Source organism: Tamandua tetradactyla, chromosome 5 (assembly GCF_023851605.1).
Source record: "Tamandua tetradactyla isolate mTamTet1 chromosome 5, mTamTet1.pri, whole genome shotgun sequence".
Lineage (NCBI taxonomy): Eukaryota > Metazoa > Chordata > Mammalia > Pilosa > Myrmecophagidae > Tamandua > Tamandua tetradactyla.
Genome location: NC_135331.1, coordinates 129,902,316 through 129,921,977, shown reverse-complemented (window position 1 = coordinate 129,921,977; position 19,662 = coordinate 129,902,316). Strand labels below are relative to the sequence as shown.

The 19,662-nt window shown below is 37.5% G+C and overlaps 1 protein-coding gene across 1 annotated transcript in view; it reads right to left on the bottom strand.

Moving 5' to 3' along the window:
• CD109 (CD109 molecule) overlaps positions 1-19,662 on the bottom strand; it is a 202,442-nt gene that overhangs the window by 45,966 nt on the left and 136,814 nt on the right. The window contains exons 18-23 of the mRNA XM_077162244.1: positions 18,124-18,265; positions 17,072-17,189; positions 14,392-14,505; positions 12,312-12,530; positions 11,814-11,958; positions 9,440-9,616 (exon numbers count right to left, since the gene is read on the bottom strand). Of these exons, the coding sequence (XP_077018359.1) occupies positions 9,440-9,616; positions 11,814-11,958; positions 12,312-12,530; positions 14,392-14,505; positions 17,072-17,189; positions 18,124-18,265 (915 nt within the window). The remainder of the gene's footprint in view (positions 1-9,439; positions 9,617-11,813; positions 11,959-12,311; positions 12,531-14,391; positions 14,506-17,071; positions 17,190-18,123; positions 18,266-19,662) is intronic.

Here is a 19,662-nt window from a genome sequence, read left to right as displayed (position 1 = left end):
ACAGTTGTAACCAGCTGTGGGAAATTGAGAAGAAGCATACAAAATACCATGACAGAACTTAAGAAAAAATTCCTCCTTTGGAGGACCAGATTATGAGAAAAGCCCAAGTGGTCTGATTGATGTCAATGAGTTGATGCTGTGGAAGCTGCTCTGGACAGACAAGTTGAAAGGAAGCAGCAGTCACAGGGTGGAAAGGTCCAGGTGCCTGGCCTGCACCCTTGCCATCTGGAGAAGCTTTACCTCTCTACAGCCTCTTAGAGTTGTCTGAAGCTTTCTCCACATCTTCCAGGTAGTACCTCTGACAGTGCTCCCAAGAGGAAGAGGTGGTGCAGAACCACATGGCCTGCTCATTACAGGATGTAAGTGGAGATGCCAATCAAGAGTTGGTTGTGGAAGGAGAAATGAAGATCTACAGAAGAGATGTAAAAGAGAATGGGATTGTTCTGGACCCTTTGAGAGCTCCCCATGCAGTGAAAGGCTTTACAAGACATGAGGACTGCAGCCACTTCTGGAATGTTGATGTCCGCAAAGATGGGGAAACTATAGAAAACTTTCGTGTGGTGGGAACATTAGCTGACAATGCAATTGCCATTTCTCAAACACACAAGAGAATATAGCCTCTGTGTTAGTTAGATTCAGTTGTTAACTTGGCCAGGTGAGCATACCTAGTCTTGTTGCTGCGGACATAAGCCAACCGTATGTGAAGCTCATCTGTTGCCAATTACATCTGCAGTCAGCTAGGAGGCATGTCTGCTGCAATGAGTGATGTTTGACTTAATTGGCTGGTGCTTAAATGAGAGATTGCAACGTAGCACTGCTAGCAGCTCAGCATTCCTCATCTCGGCACTTGCAGCTCAGCCCAGGCCTTTGGAGATGCAGAAAGTCACCCCGGGGAAAGTTGTTGGAACCCAGGGGCCTGGAGTGAAGACCAGCAGAGACCATCCTGTGCTTTCCACGTAAGAAAGAACCTCAGTGGAAAGTTAGCTGCCTTTCCTCTGAAGAACCAACAAAATAAATCCCATTTTATTAAAAGCCAAAAAAAAAAAAAATGTTAACTCGGGATTTATTTCCTGAGATGTCTCTTTCTTGATTTTGTCACCAGTTGATGACAAAACTTTTTGAGTTTCAGCCCTCCTATCAGGAAGGTCTGCTCAAGGCGAATGCAGTATGCAAGGATTTCATTATTCTTCTGGGCTTCTGTCTTATCCTGGGCTTTTGCTTGTTGTTTCAGATTCCCCCTATTTACAGGAGTTTAGTTGTCCCCTCTGTTTCCCAGAAAACAGACCTCCCTCTCCGAGGTGTTTGCAGCCAGCTACCCTTTGCCCCATACTGTCCTGCCGCTGTAGTTTTTACACTCCTTTCCTTGTCTCATGCTGCTTTTGCCTGGAGGGAAAATTCTAGAAGGATTTGCGCACCAGAGAGCAGTTTCCCTAGCCAGAACAGGCACAGGGCCAGGGACCCTCTAAGGGGACAGAGACCTACTCCAAAGTGCCCTGGAGAGGGATCAGGAACTGCACCAAGAGCTCCCTCCTCAGTTTCCCCAAGCTGAGCTTTCTTAGCCTGCAAGAAAATGCAGCCCTTCAGCTAGCTATTCTCCACAGCCCTGAGGAAGCAAAGTATTAAGTCTTCTCTACCATATCCTTTGCGCAGTGAGGGTTGAAACAATGGCTGCCCTCATAGCCAGAACCCCAGAGATTCAAAGTCACTAACCAAAAGCTATGATCAGTGATCAGCGATACCCATTCCTCATCTTGAGGAAGAGGATTTTTACATCCCATTCTGCCACTTGTGAGCTAGCCAGGGTCTGGACCCATGACACCATGCTGGGAGAGTGGGAACAAGCATTAGTAGTGGCCGTACAGAAAGAGCCAAGTAAACTGTTCTTTACTTTAATTTATCAGTCTCTTCCTTCCATTCTTCCCTGGATGCTGTATAATATATTCTGACTTCCAGAGTTTCAAAATAGTTGCCTCAGATGGTTTCTGCCTATTTAATAACTGTTCTGGTGGAAGGATTGAGTCCTGGAACTCCCTACTCTACCATTTTCCCACAATCCCTCCCACACTGAATCTTGGCTACAAATTTGAATCTTGTTTTCAAAAGGCACCAGTTAAATTATGAGACTCCAAATGTTTTTTACTCATGTGATTAAATATAATTGTTATGCTAATATGAAAAATCTCATTTATTTTTAGCATGCCATGCACTATACCACCGAGCATTTCATTATAATTTGAAAAGGCAGCTACTGTAGTTATACACTATACATTTAAAATATGACTAGCTCACAAACATTAAATGAATAACTCTATAGGGAAAGTATCAGTTACTAGATTTTTGAACCTTAAGAATTGTATGTTGAATGAAACATCAGAAACAAAAAGACAAATATTATCATGACTAATTACAATATAAAACTTGGTGAACTGAAGTTGAGAGCATGGGTTATCAGGTTGGTCCCAGATTGTAAGCTTTTACAGCAGTCACATATATTCAGGAGCTGTAACTTATTTCTAAATTCTGAGATACTGAGCTGTTTGTACATAACCTGATCGTTACCAGAAATTTCAAGTATTTATGTGACACCTGAGACTCAGAGTTAGAGCTCTGAAGCTATGAAAGTCAGCATATAGGAATTGTTTAAAAAGTTGAAAACAGGATCAGACTTCGACTAGAGATATGAATGAAACTGATTTTGACAGGACTAAGGTATATCAGAATACAGGATAGAGGATGATATTGTCCATTTTTTTAAAACTTCAATTTCTGTGTGAGACCATAGGGAGAGATATTAATTGCTGCAAAATGTAAATTTTGGGTAGTAAATTTCTTAATTTAACTTCTATGGTCAGTTTAGTTGAACAACATAAGTAAATGGAATCTTGAAAAGGGTGTGAGATCTTGCTGGTTTGTCCAGGTTAGTGTGATGCCCTAATATAATCCAGAGTACTGGGCAATGAATAAAGAAGTATTTGCAAAGTCCCCTTGGGGGACTGGGGAGAAAGGAGGAAACATTAAACTTCCCCATTTGGAGAATTTCTGATATTCTCACAAGTAATGGGGGCAATCAAATCAATAGGCTGAGCCCTCAATCTTGGGGTTTGCCCCTATGAAATTTATTCCTGCAAAGGATAGGCTATACCTTCTTAAAATTATGTCTAAGCATCATCTCAGAGACCCTCTTTTGTTGCACAGATGTGGCCTCTCTCTCTAAGCCTCCTCGGCAGGTGAACTCAATGCCCTCCCCGCTACAGAGGACTAACTACCAGGGGTGTAAATCTCCCTAGCAACATGGAAAAAACTCCCTGGATGAGCCAAGACCTGGCATCATGGTATTGAGAAAGACTACTTGAACAAAAGGGGGAAGAAAGAAATGAGACAAATGAAAATAAAGTTTCAGTGGCTGGGAGATTTCAAACAGAGTCAAGAAGTTATCCTGGAGGTTATAATGATGCATTGCATAGATAGCCCCTTTTTTTAGCTTATGGTGTATTGGAGTGGCTAGAGGGAACTACCTGAAACTGTTGAGCTGTGTTCCAGTAGCCTTGATTCTTGAAGACGACTGTATAACGATATAACTTTTATAATGTGACTGTGTGATTGTGAAAATCTTGTGTCTGATGCTCCTTTTATCCAGGGTATGGACAGATGAGTAAAAAAAAAATGGATAATAAATAAATAAATAATAGGGGGGATAAGAGGTAAGATAAACTGGGTAGACTGAAATATAGTGGTCGATGAGAGGGAGGGATAAGGAGTGTGGGATGTATGAGTTTTTTCTTTTTTCTTTTTATTTCTTTTTCTGGAGTGAAACAAATGTTCTAAAAATGCTCATGGTGATGAATACACAGCTATGTGATGATATCACAAGCCACTGATTGTACACCACGTATGGACTGTATAAGTGTAAAGATTTGTCAGTAAAAATATTTGTTTTTAAAAAGTACTTCAGGACTTCCGGGTCAAGATGGCAGCTTAACAACGTGCGCATTTTAGTTTGGCCTTCAGAACAACTACTAAATAACCAGAAACAGTACAGAACAGCTCCTGGGGCCACGTCAGTGACCAGACACACAGCGTACCCCAGCCTGGACCAGCTGGACCGGCTGCGAGCACCCCCATGAACTGTGAGTTCCCAAAGCTGCGGTGGCCAGCGCCCCTCCCCCATAGGCCGCTTCCCAGAGGGGAAAGGAAAGGACTTTACCAGCAGCAGGGACTTGGCACAATCAAACGCCAATTGTGGAACTAATTAACAAATTCTGACTACTAAAAATAGGCCCCCAGCTTAGGTGAAACTGATCAAAGCGGAGGTTGCTCATTTTTGCCCCAGCGCCAAGGGGACAGGACTGACAGAAAAAGGGGGGAAAAAAAGAAGGAAACAGAGGTTTTTGTGGCTGTGTTTCTACAAAGGCTTGACTGCCTCTGGATACAGCAGCAGGACTTTTCAGGCTGCAATTGCCCCAGGCATAAGCAGAAGTGAGCACTTTTGGGGGCTTATCTGGAGCTTGTGCCTTCCCCAGGGGAGGGATGAAGCCCCACCCAGGTGGAATCCCTCCATCAAGGAATTCAGACACCAGGGCTTGGTAATTTGAAGCCATTAAAACCAGCCTACAACCTCTCCTCTGTCTCCACCACGCCCCCAGCAGGGAGAGTCTGCCAAAGTTAAAGGTACCACATCACCTTATGCTGGTGGGACCTGCAGTCAGACAAGAGCCACATACTGGGCAGGATAAGAAAAACAGAGTCCAGACACTTCACAGGAAAGTCTTTCAACCTGCTGGGTCTCACCCACAGAGAAAACCAATGCAGGTGACTCTTTCCTCCTGATAGGAGGCCAGTTTGGTCTGGGAAAATCTGGCTGGGGTCTAAAATACCTAAGTAGACCATCCTAAGTGTGGGGGGAAAGGCACCACACAAGCAGGGCAAGAAACAAGAAAACAAGAGCTGAAAAATTCTCCTCTGTTAAACAAAACTTAAGCTAAAGGTCCAGATAAAGATGAACGGAATGTCAAAGAACAGATGGACAACAAATTCATCCAGCAAGAAAACCCTAGATAAAAGAAGTGTAAGCAATCTACAGAATAAACTAAGGTAATTAAATGCCTAGACACCAGCAAAAAATAACAAATCACACTAGGAAAATTGAAGATATGGCCCAGTCAAAGGAACAAACCAACAATTCAAATGACATACAGGAGGTGAAACAATTAATTCAGAATGTACAAACAGACATGGAAAACCTCCTCAAAAACCAAATCAGTGAATTGAGGGAGGATATAAAGAAGGCAAGGAAAGAACAAAAAGAAGAAACTGAGAGTCTGAAAAAACAAATCACAGAACTTATGGGAATGAAAGACACAGTAGAAGAGATGAAAAAAACAATGGAAACCTACAATGGTAGATTTCAAGAGACAGAACATAGGATTTCTGAACTGGAGGATGGAACATCTGAAATCCGACAAGAAACAGAAACTATAGGAAAAAAAATGGAAAAATATGAGCAGGGACTCAGGGAATTGAAAGACAATATGAAGCGCATGAATATACGTGTTGTGGGTGTCCCAGAAGGAGAAGAGAAGGGAAAAGGAGAAGAAAAACTAATGGAGGAAATTATCACTGAAAATTTCCCAACTCTTATGAAAGACCTAAAATTACAGATCCAAGAAGTGCAGCATACCCCAAAGAGAATAGATCCAAATAGACATACTCCAAGATATTTACTAATCAGAATGCCAGAGGCCAAAGAGAAAGAGAGGATCTTGAAAGCAGCAAGAGAAAAGCAATCCATCACATACAAGGGAAGCCCAATAAGACTATGTGCAGATCTCTCAGCAGAAACCATGGAGGCGAGAAGACAGTGGGATAATATATTTAAATTATTAAAAGAGAAAAACTGCCAACCAAGAATTCTATATCCAGCAAAATTGTCCTTCAAAAATGAGGGAGAAATTAAAACATTTTTAGACAAAAAATCACTGAGAGAATTTGTGACCAAGAGACTGGCTCTGCAAGAAATACTAAAGGAAACACTAGAGACAGATACGAAGACAGAAGAGAGAGGTGTGGAGAAGAGTGTAGAAAGGAAGTCTATGAGTAAAGGTAAAAAGGAGGAAAATTAGATATGACATATAAAATCCAGGAGGCAAAATAGTAGAAGAAAGTACTACCCATGCAGTAATAACACTGAATGTTAATGGACTAAACTCTCCAGTCAAAAGACATAGTCTGGCAGAATGGATTAAAAAACAGGACCCCGGGCGGGCCGCGGTGGCTCAGCGGGCAAGAGTGCTTGCCTGCCGTGCCGGAGGACCCCGGTTCGATTCCCGGCCCCAGCCCATGTAAAAAACAAACAAACAAACAAAATATAATAAAAAACAAGAAAATGTTTAAAAATGTTTCCCTTCCATCCTTCCTTCCTTCTCTGTCTTTCCTTCCTTTCCTCCCTCTCAAAAAAAAAAAAAACAGGACCCATCTATATGCTGTCTCTACTCAAAGGACACAAGGCCAAGGACAAAAATGGACATTTACACACCAATGTTTATAGCAGCACTATTAACGATTACCAAGAGATGGAAACAGCCAAAATGTCCATCAACAGACAGTTGGCTAAACAAACTGTGACATTTACATAAGATGGAATATTATGCAGCTGTAAGACAGAATAAAGGTATGAAGTATGTAACAACATGAATGGACCTTAAGGACATTATGCTGAGTGTGATTAGCCAGAAACAAAAGGACAAATACTGTATGGTCTCACTGATATGAGCTGACGTTAGCGAATAAACTTGGAATATTTCCTTGGTAACAGAGGCCATCAGGAGATAGAAATAGGGTAAGATACTGGGTAATTGGAGCTGAAGGGATACAGATTATGCAACAGGACTGAATATAAAAACTCAGAAATGGACAGCACAATATTACCTAACCATAATACAATTATGTTAAAACACTGAATGAAGCTGCATATGAGAATGATAGAGGGAGGAGGGCTGGGGCATAAATGAAATCACAAAGAAAGATAGACGATAAAGACTGAGATGGTGTAATCTAGGAATGCCTAGAGTGTATAATGATAGTGACTAAATGTACAAATTTAAAAAATGTTTTTGCATGAGGAAGAACAAAAGAATGTCATTACTGCAGTGTGCTGAAAATAGATGGTACTTAATATTTTAAAATTTCAACTAATGTGTGAGACTAAAGCAAAAAATGTTTATTTGGTACAAATCTACACTTTGAGTAGTGCATCTCCTAATATATCTTATGTAGATAGTTGATTGAACACCTTAAGTACATGGAACTTTGTATAGGACATGAGATTTTGTTAGTTTGTCCAGGTGATGCCCTGATGAATCCCAGAGTGATTTGATCAGTGAGTGGAAAGTATTTGCAAAGTCCCCTTCAGGGAATGGTGAGAACGGGGGAAAACTCAACTTCCCCAAGTTGAATTCTTGATATTCTCACAAGCAGTGTGGACAACCAAAGCTATAGGCTCAGCCCCCAGTCTTGGGGTTTGTTCATATGAAACTTAACCCCACAGGGGATAGGTCAAGCCTACTTAAAATTAAGCCTAAGAGTCACCTCAAGAGAACCTCTTTTGTTGCTCAGATGTGGCCTCTCTCTCCAGCCAACACAGCAAGCAGACTCACCACCCTCCCCCTGTCTAAGTGGGACATGACTACCAGGGGTGTGTATCTTCCTGGCAGCGTGGGACAGAAATCTAGAATGAGCTGAGATTCAGCATCAAGGGATTGAGAAAAACTCTAGAATGAGCTGAGACCCAGCATCAAGGGATTGACAAAACCTTCTCAACCAAAAGGGGGAAGAGTGAAATGAGACAAAGTGGCAATGGCTGAGAGATTTCAAACAGAGTCGAGAGGTTATCCTGGAGGTAATTCTTATGCATTAAGTAGATATCACCTTGTTATCCAAGATGTAATGGAGAGGCTGGAGGGAACCGCCTGAAAATGTAGTGCTGTGTTCCAGTAGCCATGTTTCTTGATGATGATTGTATAATGATATAGCTTTCACAATGTGACTGTGTGATTGTGAAAACCTTGTGTCTGATGCTCCTTTTATCTACCTTGTCAACAGATGAGAGGAACATATGGAATAAAAATAAATAATAGGGGGAACAAATGTTAAAATAGATTTAGTTTGAAATGCTAGTGATCAATGAAAGGGATCAGTAAGGGGTATGGCCTGTAAAACTTTTTTTTTTCTGTTTGTTATATTTTTCTGTTGTCTTTTTATTTCTTTTTCTGAATTGATGCTAATGTTCTGGGAAATGATCATGATGATGAATATGCAACTATGTGATGATATTAAGAATTACTGATTGTATATGTAGAATGGAATGTTATCTTAATGTTTTGTTTGTTAATTTTTTTTAATTAATAAAAAAGTTTAAAAAAAAGTACTTCAGGAAATCAAATTTGCTTTGTTATCATTAAAAAATTCTCACAGCTTTTAATTTTCACATAAGTGTGGATGCTAAGTGCATGGACTCTGGAGTGAAATAACAAGGCCAAATTTTAATTCTACCAACATACTTGCTACGTGACCCTGGGAAAATCAGTTAAATTTCTGCCTCAGTGTCCTCATCTATAAAAACAGGAACAATAAAAATACTGATTGCAGGTGGTGCGACGGTGGCTCAGTGGCAGAATTTCTGCCTGCCATGCCAGAGACCCGGGTTCAATTCCAGGTGCCTGCCCATGCAAAAAATATATATATATATATTGCTTGTGAATATTAAACGAGTTATTAGATGTAACAGCCTGCTACATAGTAAGTGCTCATTTTATGCTACCTGCTGTTATTAGCAAGCTGCAGACACCAAGTATATGAGCATCTGTGAACGGTATCCATCCTTCTAGGAGTCAGGGTAGAGTCATCATCAGTATGGCATTTTCTGAGAGGCCCACAGGCCCACCATAACAAAACTTTCTCTCCTAACATCTATTTGACATTTTAAATGTATCAAAATGACTCCCACTACACAAATCACACAACACTGTATGTGCTTGTGCACAGCACTGTCTTCCCTATTGAACGATGAATCCCTTGAAAGGAAAGGCTCTGACTTCTGTTTCCTCAGCCCTAGAACTGATCCTGGCACAAAAGAGATACTCTATAAACACATAATGAATACATTTTGATGTTTAAAGAGTTTTAGGTATCAGGAGCTTTATTACAATATAATCCATTCCAGAAACTAACTCCTTAAGTCATTATTAGCATCTTAGCTGGAAGTGAGAATGGTTACAGCTATCCATTACTTATATTTCTAGTACATTTCAATACCAACTACCCCAACCATCTCATACCAAGAACAAAAAAACTGTCTATTTTGAAGTATGGTCTAGAGTGAATTCCACCTGGAAAAAAATTTTTTTAACTTTAACAAATAAAAATATGTTTCTAAAATGCTTACCTTGCCTCATAAATGAAAGGGCCTTTTCTTTTAAATTATCTGTCAGTTGTTTCTTTTTAGTCAGATAATCCAAAATATAAATATTTGGAGCAAAATTTATCATGTTCTGTTCACCACAGCCGTAAGGCATCTGAATTAATGAGGCTAAGCCATTGATAGAAGGACCAAGAATATCTCCTGAAAGCAAAAACATCCAATTTATTCAGTAAATACTCAATAACTGATGGCTGCAAAGACAGAGTACAGAAGGCATCTGTCACTGAAGAAATATGATTATTCCACTGCTTGGAACGGAATAGAAACATTTGATAATTTTAGGCAGACTGATCAAATAAATGACAAGGCACTGGCACTAAGCTTGGAGATTATCTGATAAACTAGGAGACTTTTAGTTCAGCTAAAGAAATGCATGCCCTAGACAAAATTAAGTCCTTAAAAAGCTCTTGCACAAACGTGTTTAAAATGGCACTAAAAGAATATCATCTTGTTGTTTTATTATTATAGAATAATTGTTTTATTATTAGTACTTTCCACAATAAACAGAACTTTATTCCAATTTCTTACTAATCCACTATAAATACTTGAGAAATGATTTTTTAATGTGCTATATTTAGCAACAACAAAGTAGAACTAACATGTATAAGTATTTCAAAGAGTCTCAAGATCAAAAAGAATAAGGAATGTTCCCCAAAGTTGGTAATCTAAAATTAAACAAAACACATGCTTTAAAGACTCCCCTATCCATATTCTAACCTCATAACTCAGAGAAATAAGTAAAAATACAAAAATATAGAGATTAAGTTCTAATTCTGGGCCCACTGTGGTTGAGCTGTGCAGAGGAGAAATGTTTCTATATAGTTTATTTTGGAAGCTTACACCATCCCAATGTCCAAATACCTAATGAAAATATGACCCTAAAAAAAAAAATGAATCCTAAAGTAGAGAGATGATTTCTCACAGAAATAGGCTGCAGTCATGCTAGTGTATGATGTCTTAGACTTTAGATATCTTATTTTTTAGATTTTAACATAGAGAATGAACAGAAGTTATATTACCAATGCAGTTTATATTTCTAGCATTCAAAGTGAACATAAATTTAGACTCTCAAAAATTTCTAAGAAGCAAAGTAATAGCCAGATATTTTAGGCTACAAAATAAGACTTTTAAAAACTAGATGTCAAGCAAAAACAAAACCTGAAAAATAATTCCTATTTATATAGCTTAAAAATTATACCTCAGAGTATTTTGGTGACCACAGACTGACTCATTCCAATGTTTTAGAGTGGTGGTATACATTTAAAAGTCTAACCTTCTTCTCTTCGGGTGTATGCATGTACACACGTGCATATGCATGTGTGTGTGTGTATTGCATCCCCAAGTGTACTGCATCTTCCAACATCCTTAGGCAGAATTTATTCCCTTTAATTGAGAACCTATTTAATTATTTTTAAGAATTATGTCCAAGGGTCCAAATGAAGTTCTCTGTGTAGGATTTGTTTGGCATTTTAATAAAAGAATCCCTTAAAGAGTATCTTAGATCTTGATACTTTGAAAGCCTAGAAGTTATTCAGATGTTTAAACATTTCCTTTAGTTATTTGTAAAGCACAACTAGATAAATAGTTTGTATGGAAGCTATGTTTAATAGCTAATTCAAAAGTTCTTTTAGGTTACTGGAAGGTGATAGGAAAGGGTAACCAATTCACCCTTTCTACTGTAAAGTTTATTTGGTTTCTGCACAGAGAACTGCTTTTGGCAGTAGTTTTTTAACCTTCGGAGGTTGTTAAGAATCACACATAGAACTTGTTCAAAATAGACATACCCTAGTCATACCCCAAGAGATTCTGATTTAGTAGGTTTATAGTAGAGCCAGATATTTCTTTTTACCAAGCTCCACAGAAGATTCTGATATTTACCAGTGGTCTAGAGTCTCAGAATCTGAAATCTCTGTTTTTAGAAATAACCCCTCCATCCAAACACATTATCATAAAGATCTACTCAAAATGTGATCTGCAGTGGTAATATAACCTCTGTATATTTGCTACTCAAAATGTGGTCCCCAAACCAGAAGCATCAGCATCATCTGGGCGCTAGTCAAATATGTGGAATCCCAGGCCCTTCTCCACACCTAATGAGCCAGAATCTGCTTTTTAATAAGATCCCCAAGTCTTTCACATGGACATTAAAGATTGAAAAGAACTCATCTAGGAAGCATATTTTGATAGTTCCCTATTACAATCAGGAGGTGGCATAAACTAAAATCTTTTTAAACCTCTTCTCATCGGGACTAAATAAGAAAACATTTCTATGAACAGATGAAAATATATACTGCCATATACAACTAAACCAATAGATGGCTATATATTCTATTCTTACCAATTGCAGTGATGTGAACTCTTTCACTACCATTCACTGTATCAGGAGGAAATGAAAAGCTCAAAGTTTTCAGGGTAGTTTGTTTCTTGTTGTCAGTCAAGTCTAAGAAGATGGATTGTGAATATGATTTTTCTATTCCTTCAGGCTGTCAAAAGAAAAAAAGGACAACATTAATGTGATCTCAACTAACCAATTTGCAGCGAACCGTATAAGTATGATTTAATAGGATCCCAACTTACAGTTTACAAATGTAATTGACCATAAACATTTATTTAATAGTCACAGTCCCTGATTAAATTTACAGGAAAAACTGACAATTACTTCTAAAATACATATATGTAAGATATTTTTACATAGAGGTGAGCAAACTATTATGCATTATAGAAGGCTGGAGGAGATGACTTATTAGGTCTTGCCACAAATTTAACCAAGAGAAAAACCACCTTTTATTTCTTTTCAATTATGTATTTTCCTTTACTTAAGACTTTAAACATTTACCTTTACTAAAATCTTCTGTGTGACAGCATCAGAAGCAGCGGGTGAAATAGCTGTGACTGTGATAGAAATTTCTCCCAGACGTGTTGGCTTTATAGGAAAAAGAACTGTTGCCCCATCCTCACTGGGAACCAGTATGGTCTGCTGATACCCTGTGGCATTTATTTCATTCGAAGACATCAGAATATCAAATTCATTACTTTTCCCAATGCTTATGTTAACCTGGAAAGAAAAAAATTATCACTTGGTTCGTATAATAAATGTTCTTTGTTAAATGTTGTTTTATCACCACTTGAAGTGCTGTGAAATTTTTGAGGCCCAAGACTAGAGAAAATGAGACAAAATTTCAGTCAAGGAGAACATCAAAGGGTATCAGGAAAAAGTTCATTTCTTTTATATGCTTTCTCCTTCTACCTCAATAAATCTTGGGAATGGTACTCTTCAGATTCATTTCTAGACGTCCCACTAATATTAAATCCCCTCATTATCCTAAGCCATTGACTGGTAAGAATGAGTACAGAAAGGCTATTTCATATATTTATATTGCTACCAGCCTGATTTAACTGTATCATACTGGGACACTGGTCTCAATAGAAAATTCTGAGATAACAGAACAAAATGTTATCACATTCTTTGAGAGTCTCTGCTAAAATTATTCCAAATGTGACTCAGACATTAGTCCTGAAGTGATTTTGGTTGTGAGCTTTTATAAATTATGCCAAATGCTAGCTCATCAAGAACAGCATTTCTCTAGGCCTTACATCGTATTGTGTTAATTGTTTTCCCACTTACTTTTTCATTTGCTTCTCAAAATATTTTTGTAGATATAATAATTAAGATGCCCATCTCACAGATTAGAAAATTATTTGCTAGTAAGTAGTAGAGCGTGACACTGAGCCTAGAGCTTTTGACTCTACTCCTTATATTATATCATGTTGACTAGATTAAAAAGCAAAATAAAAAAATAAAAAACAAATTAATTTATGTGGGGAATGGGGCATTAATGCTTAATTTGTACAAATTTTTTTGTTTAGAGTGATAGAAAAGTTTTGGTAATGGATGATGGTGATGGTAGCACAACATTGTGAATGTAATTAACACCACTGAATTGTTTATTTGAATATAATTAAAATGGAAAATTTTAGGTTGTATGTATGATCCCAGAATAAAAATGTTTAAACCTTAAGACATGTACAACAAACAGTAAGCCCTAATGTAAACTACCAATTACAGTTCATGGTACAATTATAATAATATTGTTTCATCAATTTTAACAAAATCACCACATTAATGCAAAGTATAGTAATAGGGAAAACTATCAGGGGCAGTATATGGGAACTCTGTACTTTCTGCATGATTTCTCTGTAAATATACAACTGTTCTAATAAAAAAAATCGCAAAAAAGAAAACCATCTACTTTATAGATAAAGTGCTTAAAAAGATTATAGCATTTCATGTAATAAAGTTAATTAAATATCCTTACTCTTTAATTAAGTAAGTAAGTTAATTACTTATTCTTGAGGGGGAAAAGTAATCATTTGGTTAACACTACTATGTTAGGAATACAACATAAAAACTAGCTAAGAAGACAAAAGGCTTGTGACCCAAACAACAAATCCTTGAAAATATAACACACTGTATAAACCTAGGGGCTACAAACATAACAGAAGGGGATAAGATTCCTCAGGAAAAGCATCTTAGTTTTGAGCCAGGTCTTGAAGGGAATAATTATTGCCAACTGCAGTGGGAATGGAACGACAACGTGAAACTGACAATATCGGAAGGAGAAGGAAAAACTGCAAGGAGACAAGAAAGATAAAGCTGGGCCCCAGAGACACAAGGCAGTAGCATGCCTAAAGTAGAGAACCTGTGCTGAAAAGCAAGTAGAGAATGCTTAGAAATGTTAATACCACCTTTAAGTATAATAAACAGAAGAAATTGCTGTCAAAGTGTTATTTTCAATCACTCAGAAATGTATAAAATGCCTCAATGTCCAGAAGGCCAGTCATTGCATACACCAATCCCTACACAGTAACGTTTCCTCCAGAAATGTAAATGATTAACAAAAGCTTGAATATATTACCTTAGTAGCAAGTTTCAAATAATTGAGTATGGTTACTTCCAAAGCAAATTCTTCACCTCTGATAACAAAGTAGGGAAGATTCAAAAAAATGAAAAATGGTTGGAAGGCTCGAAGCTGAAAAAAACACAATGAATATGTATCATTTTTATTCGGGTTAAAATGTTTCACATCTTACCCAATTAGAAGCAATCCTTCCAAAACCCATGAAGCTTATAACTTCACCCAGAAATGTCCACTTGTCTATCAAGAGAAAGCAAATAACATTGCATCCCCATGACGAAGCTGTTACGTTTCTAATTTATAGAAAAGAAAATTCAAGCTCAGAGATCTCTGTAACTAGTACAAGATCACTTTGTTGCTAAATGGAAGAACTAGAACGGGATCCCAGCACATGTGATGACAAAGCCAGTGTCCCTTCTACTATGCTATATCAACTCTGCCATTTCGCTTTTAGAAGCCACTAAATAAATGAAACAGCTCCTGATTCAGATTCAAGTGTAGGAAATTCAAAAGTGGCCAGCCCAAAAACTTCCTCCTTTGTGAATCAACTCCAATATTGTTGGTCAAGTCTTGCAAGGGAGGCTGAGCCCTTCCTTCTCCTCAAAGGTCAAACCTTGATTAGGTTAGGTGAATGATTCTCACCACCAGCAGTAAGTAATTTCCTCTACAGGCCCATTTGGACATTCGTGGAGGTGTTTTAGATTGTCACAATGATTGGAGGCTGCTGGTGGCACTGGGTAAAGGTCTGCAATGCTTGGGACAGTCCCAAACAATGAAGAATTGTCTCATGTTTCTCATGACTCTTAAATGCCCCTTCAGACATTCATGTGGATATAGCACCCGTTTATAATTACTTGAGCCTAAAACTTAATTTCAACTCATATATAAACCCACAGTATTTTTTGCACAACTTTAATACACACTGTTTTTTCATGAATTCAAGTTATTAAGTGAGAGAAGGTCATGCTAGTTTTGTTTGTAACTTCACCAAAAGTTGTTCTCCATTTCAGAACTAAGCATCACCACAGGCCACACCATTCACCACAAGGTTTCTTAATTGCTGAAACAATAAATGTATATCAAACTGCATTTGTAGCTATTAGATGCAGGTTGATTCTACACCTGGAGTTAAAAAAAAATCTTAAGTGTGTTACTAAGCCTTCTAGTGGAGCTGCTGTACCTGGTCACTTATACAATGAAATACATAATATTTTATTATATACCACTTTCTTTTTATTTCTTCTTAGTATCTTATTTAGGGCATCATATTTATTTTTTTAATTATGTAAGAAGGTAAGTTATATTACTCAGGAATTTTATTTTAGGATGGCAAAGGGTCAAACCAAAATATGTTACAAAAGGAGAGTTTTCAGCCATGGTAACTACAAAGAAAATACCGGAGAATAAGCAAGCTCACAGAGACAGAACTTGGTGTACAGTTTGTTTTAGGCACAGAAGGCAGTGGTAATGGGGAGTTAATGCATAGAGGATGTAGGATTTCTGTTTGAGGAGCTGGGAAAGTTTTAGTAATGGAACATGGTGAGGGCTCTGCAATACTATTAATGTGATTAATCCCACTGAATAGTATATTTGGTGTTTGCTGAGATGAGATAGCTTATATTACGCATATGTTGCCACAATTTGGAAAAGAAAGAGCAACTAAAGAGACAATGATGATTAAATGCAATAAATAATTCTGAATGCTTATTCAGGGTTTAACGACATTTAAATGCAATAAACAAATATTGAATAGACTTTTGCAAGGGAGGAGAAAAGGCTCAAAGGGAAATCGTTGGGGCATATGAAAATTGTGGACCGTACACAGACTTTAAGCTTTATGTTAATGGTAAATTGCTTGAATTAACTGCACTTAAAGTGGTTATAGGACCAGAATATCTTTGTTCTTCAGAAATGTGCATGGTGTTAAGTGTTCGAGGAGTATGACACATACAACCTATACTCAAGTGTTCAGAATGTAGGTAGGTAGAAAGGAAGAAAGGAAGGGCAGAAAGATGGACAAGCAGGAAAAAAGGGCAGGCAGAAAGACACAGCAAATGTGGCAAAAAGTTAAAATTGGTGGATCTGGCTCTCCGGGGTTGTATGGGTATGCTGGAGTTCTCAGTATGGGGTTTGCATTATTTTTGTAACTGTCCTATACGTTTGAATGTATTTCAAAATAAGAAGTTTAAAAAAGGCGGGGGAGAGGGGCATTCAAGTTCATCTGACAGGGGTGAGAACCACTGGTCTAAGGCCAATTACAGTTATTAAATCCCTGTTGCCAATGACTGGTTTAGGAAACAACATGTGATACAATTTGAACAAAGAAATGGGGAGGAATGCCTGCTAGGGGACATTTCAAGAAGTTCTGCTCATCCTTGAAGAAGGTCACGCAGAAAGCACTCTCTCTCTCTATTCTGGACTTTGGAAGTAATTGGATCAATAGTTTTTCTATTCAACTATTAATAATAATCTTTTATTTTTATACGGTAATAATAATCTTTTCTATTCAGATATTAATATGGACCTAGTTTAATACAGCTCACATTCTAAACTATAAAACAGATGAAAAACAGAAGAGCAAAGCCAATAAATAATAATTTATTAAAACTCCATTGAAGAACTGAAACTTCCTTAGATTTATGGTGCAACAACATTTATAAGCAGCCCTTTAAAATGCTACCTCTACTGGAGTAGTTGTTAGTCCAAGACCTAAGTCCTCGGAGATCACAAAAGCTGTAGCCACCCAAGAAGTGATAGAATCAGGTACAGTAACTTCAAAATCTTGGTAAATCCTGGAACTGAAGTTAAGATAAACATAAAAATCACAAAACTTAGAACTGGCTCTGACACATTTCAAAATAAGCTGACATAACCTAGACCATTTTTGAGAAGAATTTTTATTTCCCAAACCTCTCACATATGTAAATTTAAAACCATGAAAAATATATAAGCATAAAACAGTAAATCCCATATTCTCAACAACTAGGTCACAATAAGACACAATGATCCGTATCCCAACATAATCTTTCTACAATGTTTATTTCTTTAGAATGAACAATATTTGCATAAGTTTTTGAAAAAGAGTAAATACCTATTTCAAACAACTCCAATTTTTTTATCTCAATTTGCAGCAGTTTTTTTTCTCTATACTCCTATCAATGCTTTTTATTTCTTGAGGCTTGATTGTGTCTTACTTCAAGTTTTCCTAAATGGCTGACTATAAAGTACTGTGTAAACTTCACAATTCACCTATTCAATCACAAGGCCAAGAAGTGCAGTGTGTCACCTAAGTTGAATCCCTCCCACAGCCCACACCACCAGCCAGCCTTGTAGCTCATGGGGATGTTTTATGAGGAGTGAAGTCAGTTAGCAGCACTGAGACAAGGGAGTAGGAAGTAATCATAAGTGCTGCCCATTCCAAGGCAACAAATGTACTACCAGAGATTCTTCTCCATCCAGGACCATAAAAATTCAAGGTAAGTAAAAACCACCCTTCATTATGAAAAGGCCAGAGTCTATCTTCTCCTTGATAATTCTCTCACTCCACAATTTGCATGTGCCTTTATTAAATACTATATTAAAATCTGATCAACATTCTAAAACAAAAATCTCTTGGTCTACTTAGTTCTTAATCACACAATGTTTGTACTTTAAATATTAGAGAAAGGTCAAAGCTTATTTAAAACAAACTAAACAAAATATAAATGGGTAAAGAACTTCATAAATTTTTACCCCATGTTGGTGTCTAGCCAAATCCAAGTCTCTGGAAAATGTTTTCTGACACGTGGATTGCTAACCGAAGACAAGTCATGGAAATCTACCATGTATCCTTCATTTTCCTCTACAAACCTCTCAGCAAACTCTGCACTGTCATCTAAAAATAAGCATTGAGAAATGTTAGGGAAAAAATTAACTGGAGGGAATGAATTACAAATTTTTACTACAAAAGTTACATGTAATTCACAGAGTCATAGCCCTTCTCAACTGACCAGGACTTTAGAGTTTGTCTTGGGCAACCCTCTAATTTTACAAATGAAAAATCTGGAACCCAGAGAAGTCATGGGCAGGTGACAAGTTAGTAGCAGAGCCAAAACTAGACAAAATGGTCCTTATCTAATGCCGACATTTGAAAAACTATTTACAGTTCAGCTGCTTAAAAAAGCAAAATAATAATAACAATAAAGTTAAAAATTAAAATCACACTTTTAAAGCAAGCCACACTCCTCAATCTTTCCTCTTTCTCTCCCTAATGCCAATTACTATTGGCTATACCAGCCATAAGATGCTATAATCTCCCAGTCCACTGGCGTTTTTTGTATTAAAATAGGTATGTAGCCACACAAACTTCTGCTCATTCAACACTATTTTTTCAACATTTCTACAACCCTAAACAATTTCAAAATAAAGTGTTAAAAAAAAATACTGTAGTAGGTTCAAGGATACAAAGATGAATAAGACAAGCTCACAGTCCATGTGGAGGAAGAATATACACAGAAAACTGTAATGCACATGATAAGAGTTAAAACAGACATATGTAAATTGTACATTGCAGAGAATGACTGATTTTACACAGAATTAGAATGATGACTAAAAGTCTGGCTAGGAGAAAACAAGTGAAATAGACATTCCATATTGCACAGTCCTTCAAGTCTCCAGATAAAGAGCATCCCATACAGAAACAAAACAATAATCCAAGTAAAAAGGCATGTCCAGGACATGGCAATGAGTATTAAGTAAGAGTGAATGAAATGGGAAGAGAAAGAATGGTTGGGTCCAGATTTTAAGATGGCAAATATGCTGAAGGACTTAGACTTATACTCCTTAACTAATGGTGATCCACTGAAGGTTTTTAAATAAATTAAAAACATGACCTGATCCATGTTTTATGACGATAACTCTGGCATCAGTGTGAACAATGATTTAGAGCTGCGGGGAAATTGGAGTAGGAAAAACAGTTAGTTCAAGGCTATTGCAATAATCAAGGATACACTGATAAGGGCCTGAAGCTGGGCAGAGGAGAAGAGGGAACAAGACAAAGTGGGAAAGGGAGATAGAGAGAGAATGCCTGAATGAGGGCTTCCCCCAACACCAACCTGAGCACTTTTTTAACTGCATGCTGTCTGCCTCTCTAGACCAGGCTGGAATCCCCACCGCCTAGTGCACAACAGGCCTGTAATTAATATAATTGTTAACTGGTAAGTAATAAATCAATAAACTGGATATGAGGGATAAAATAAGAAATAATTGCAGGCTAAGTGCCAAACATGTGCT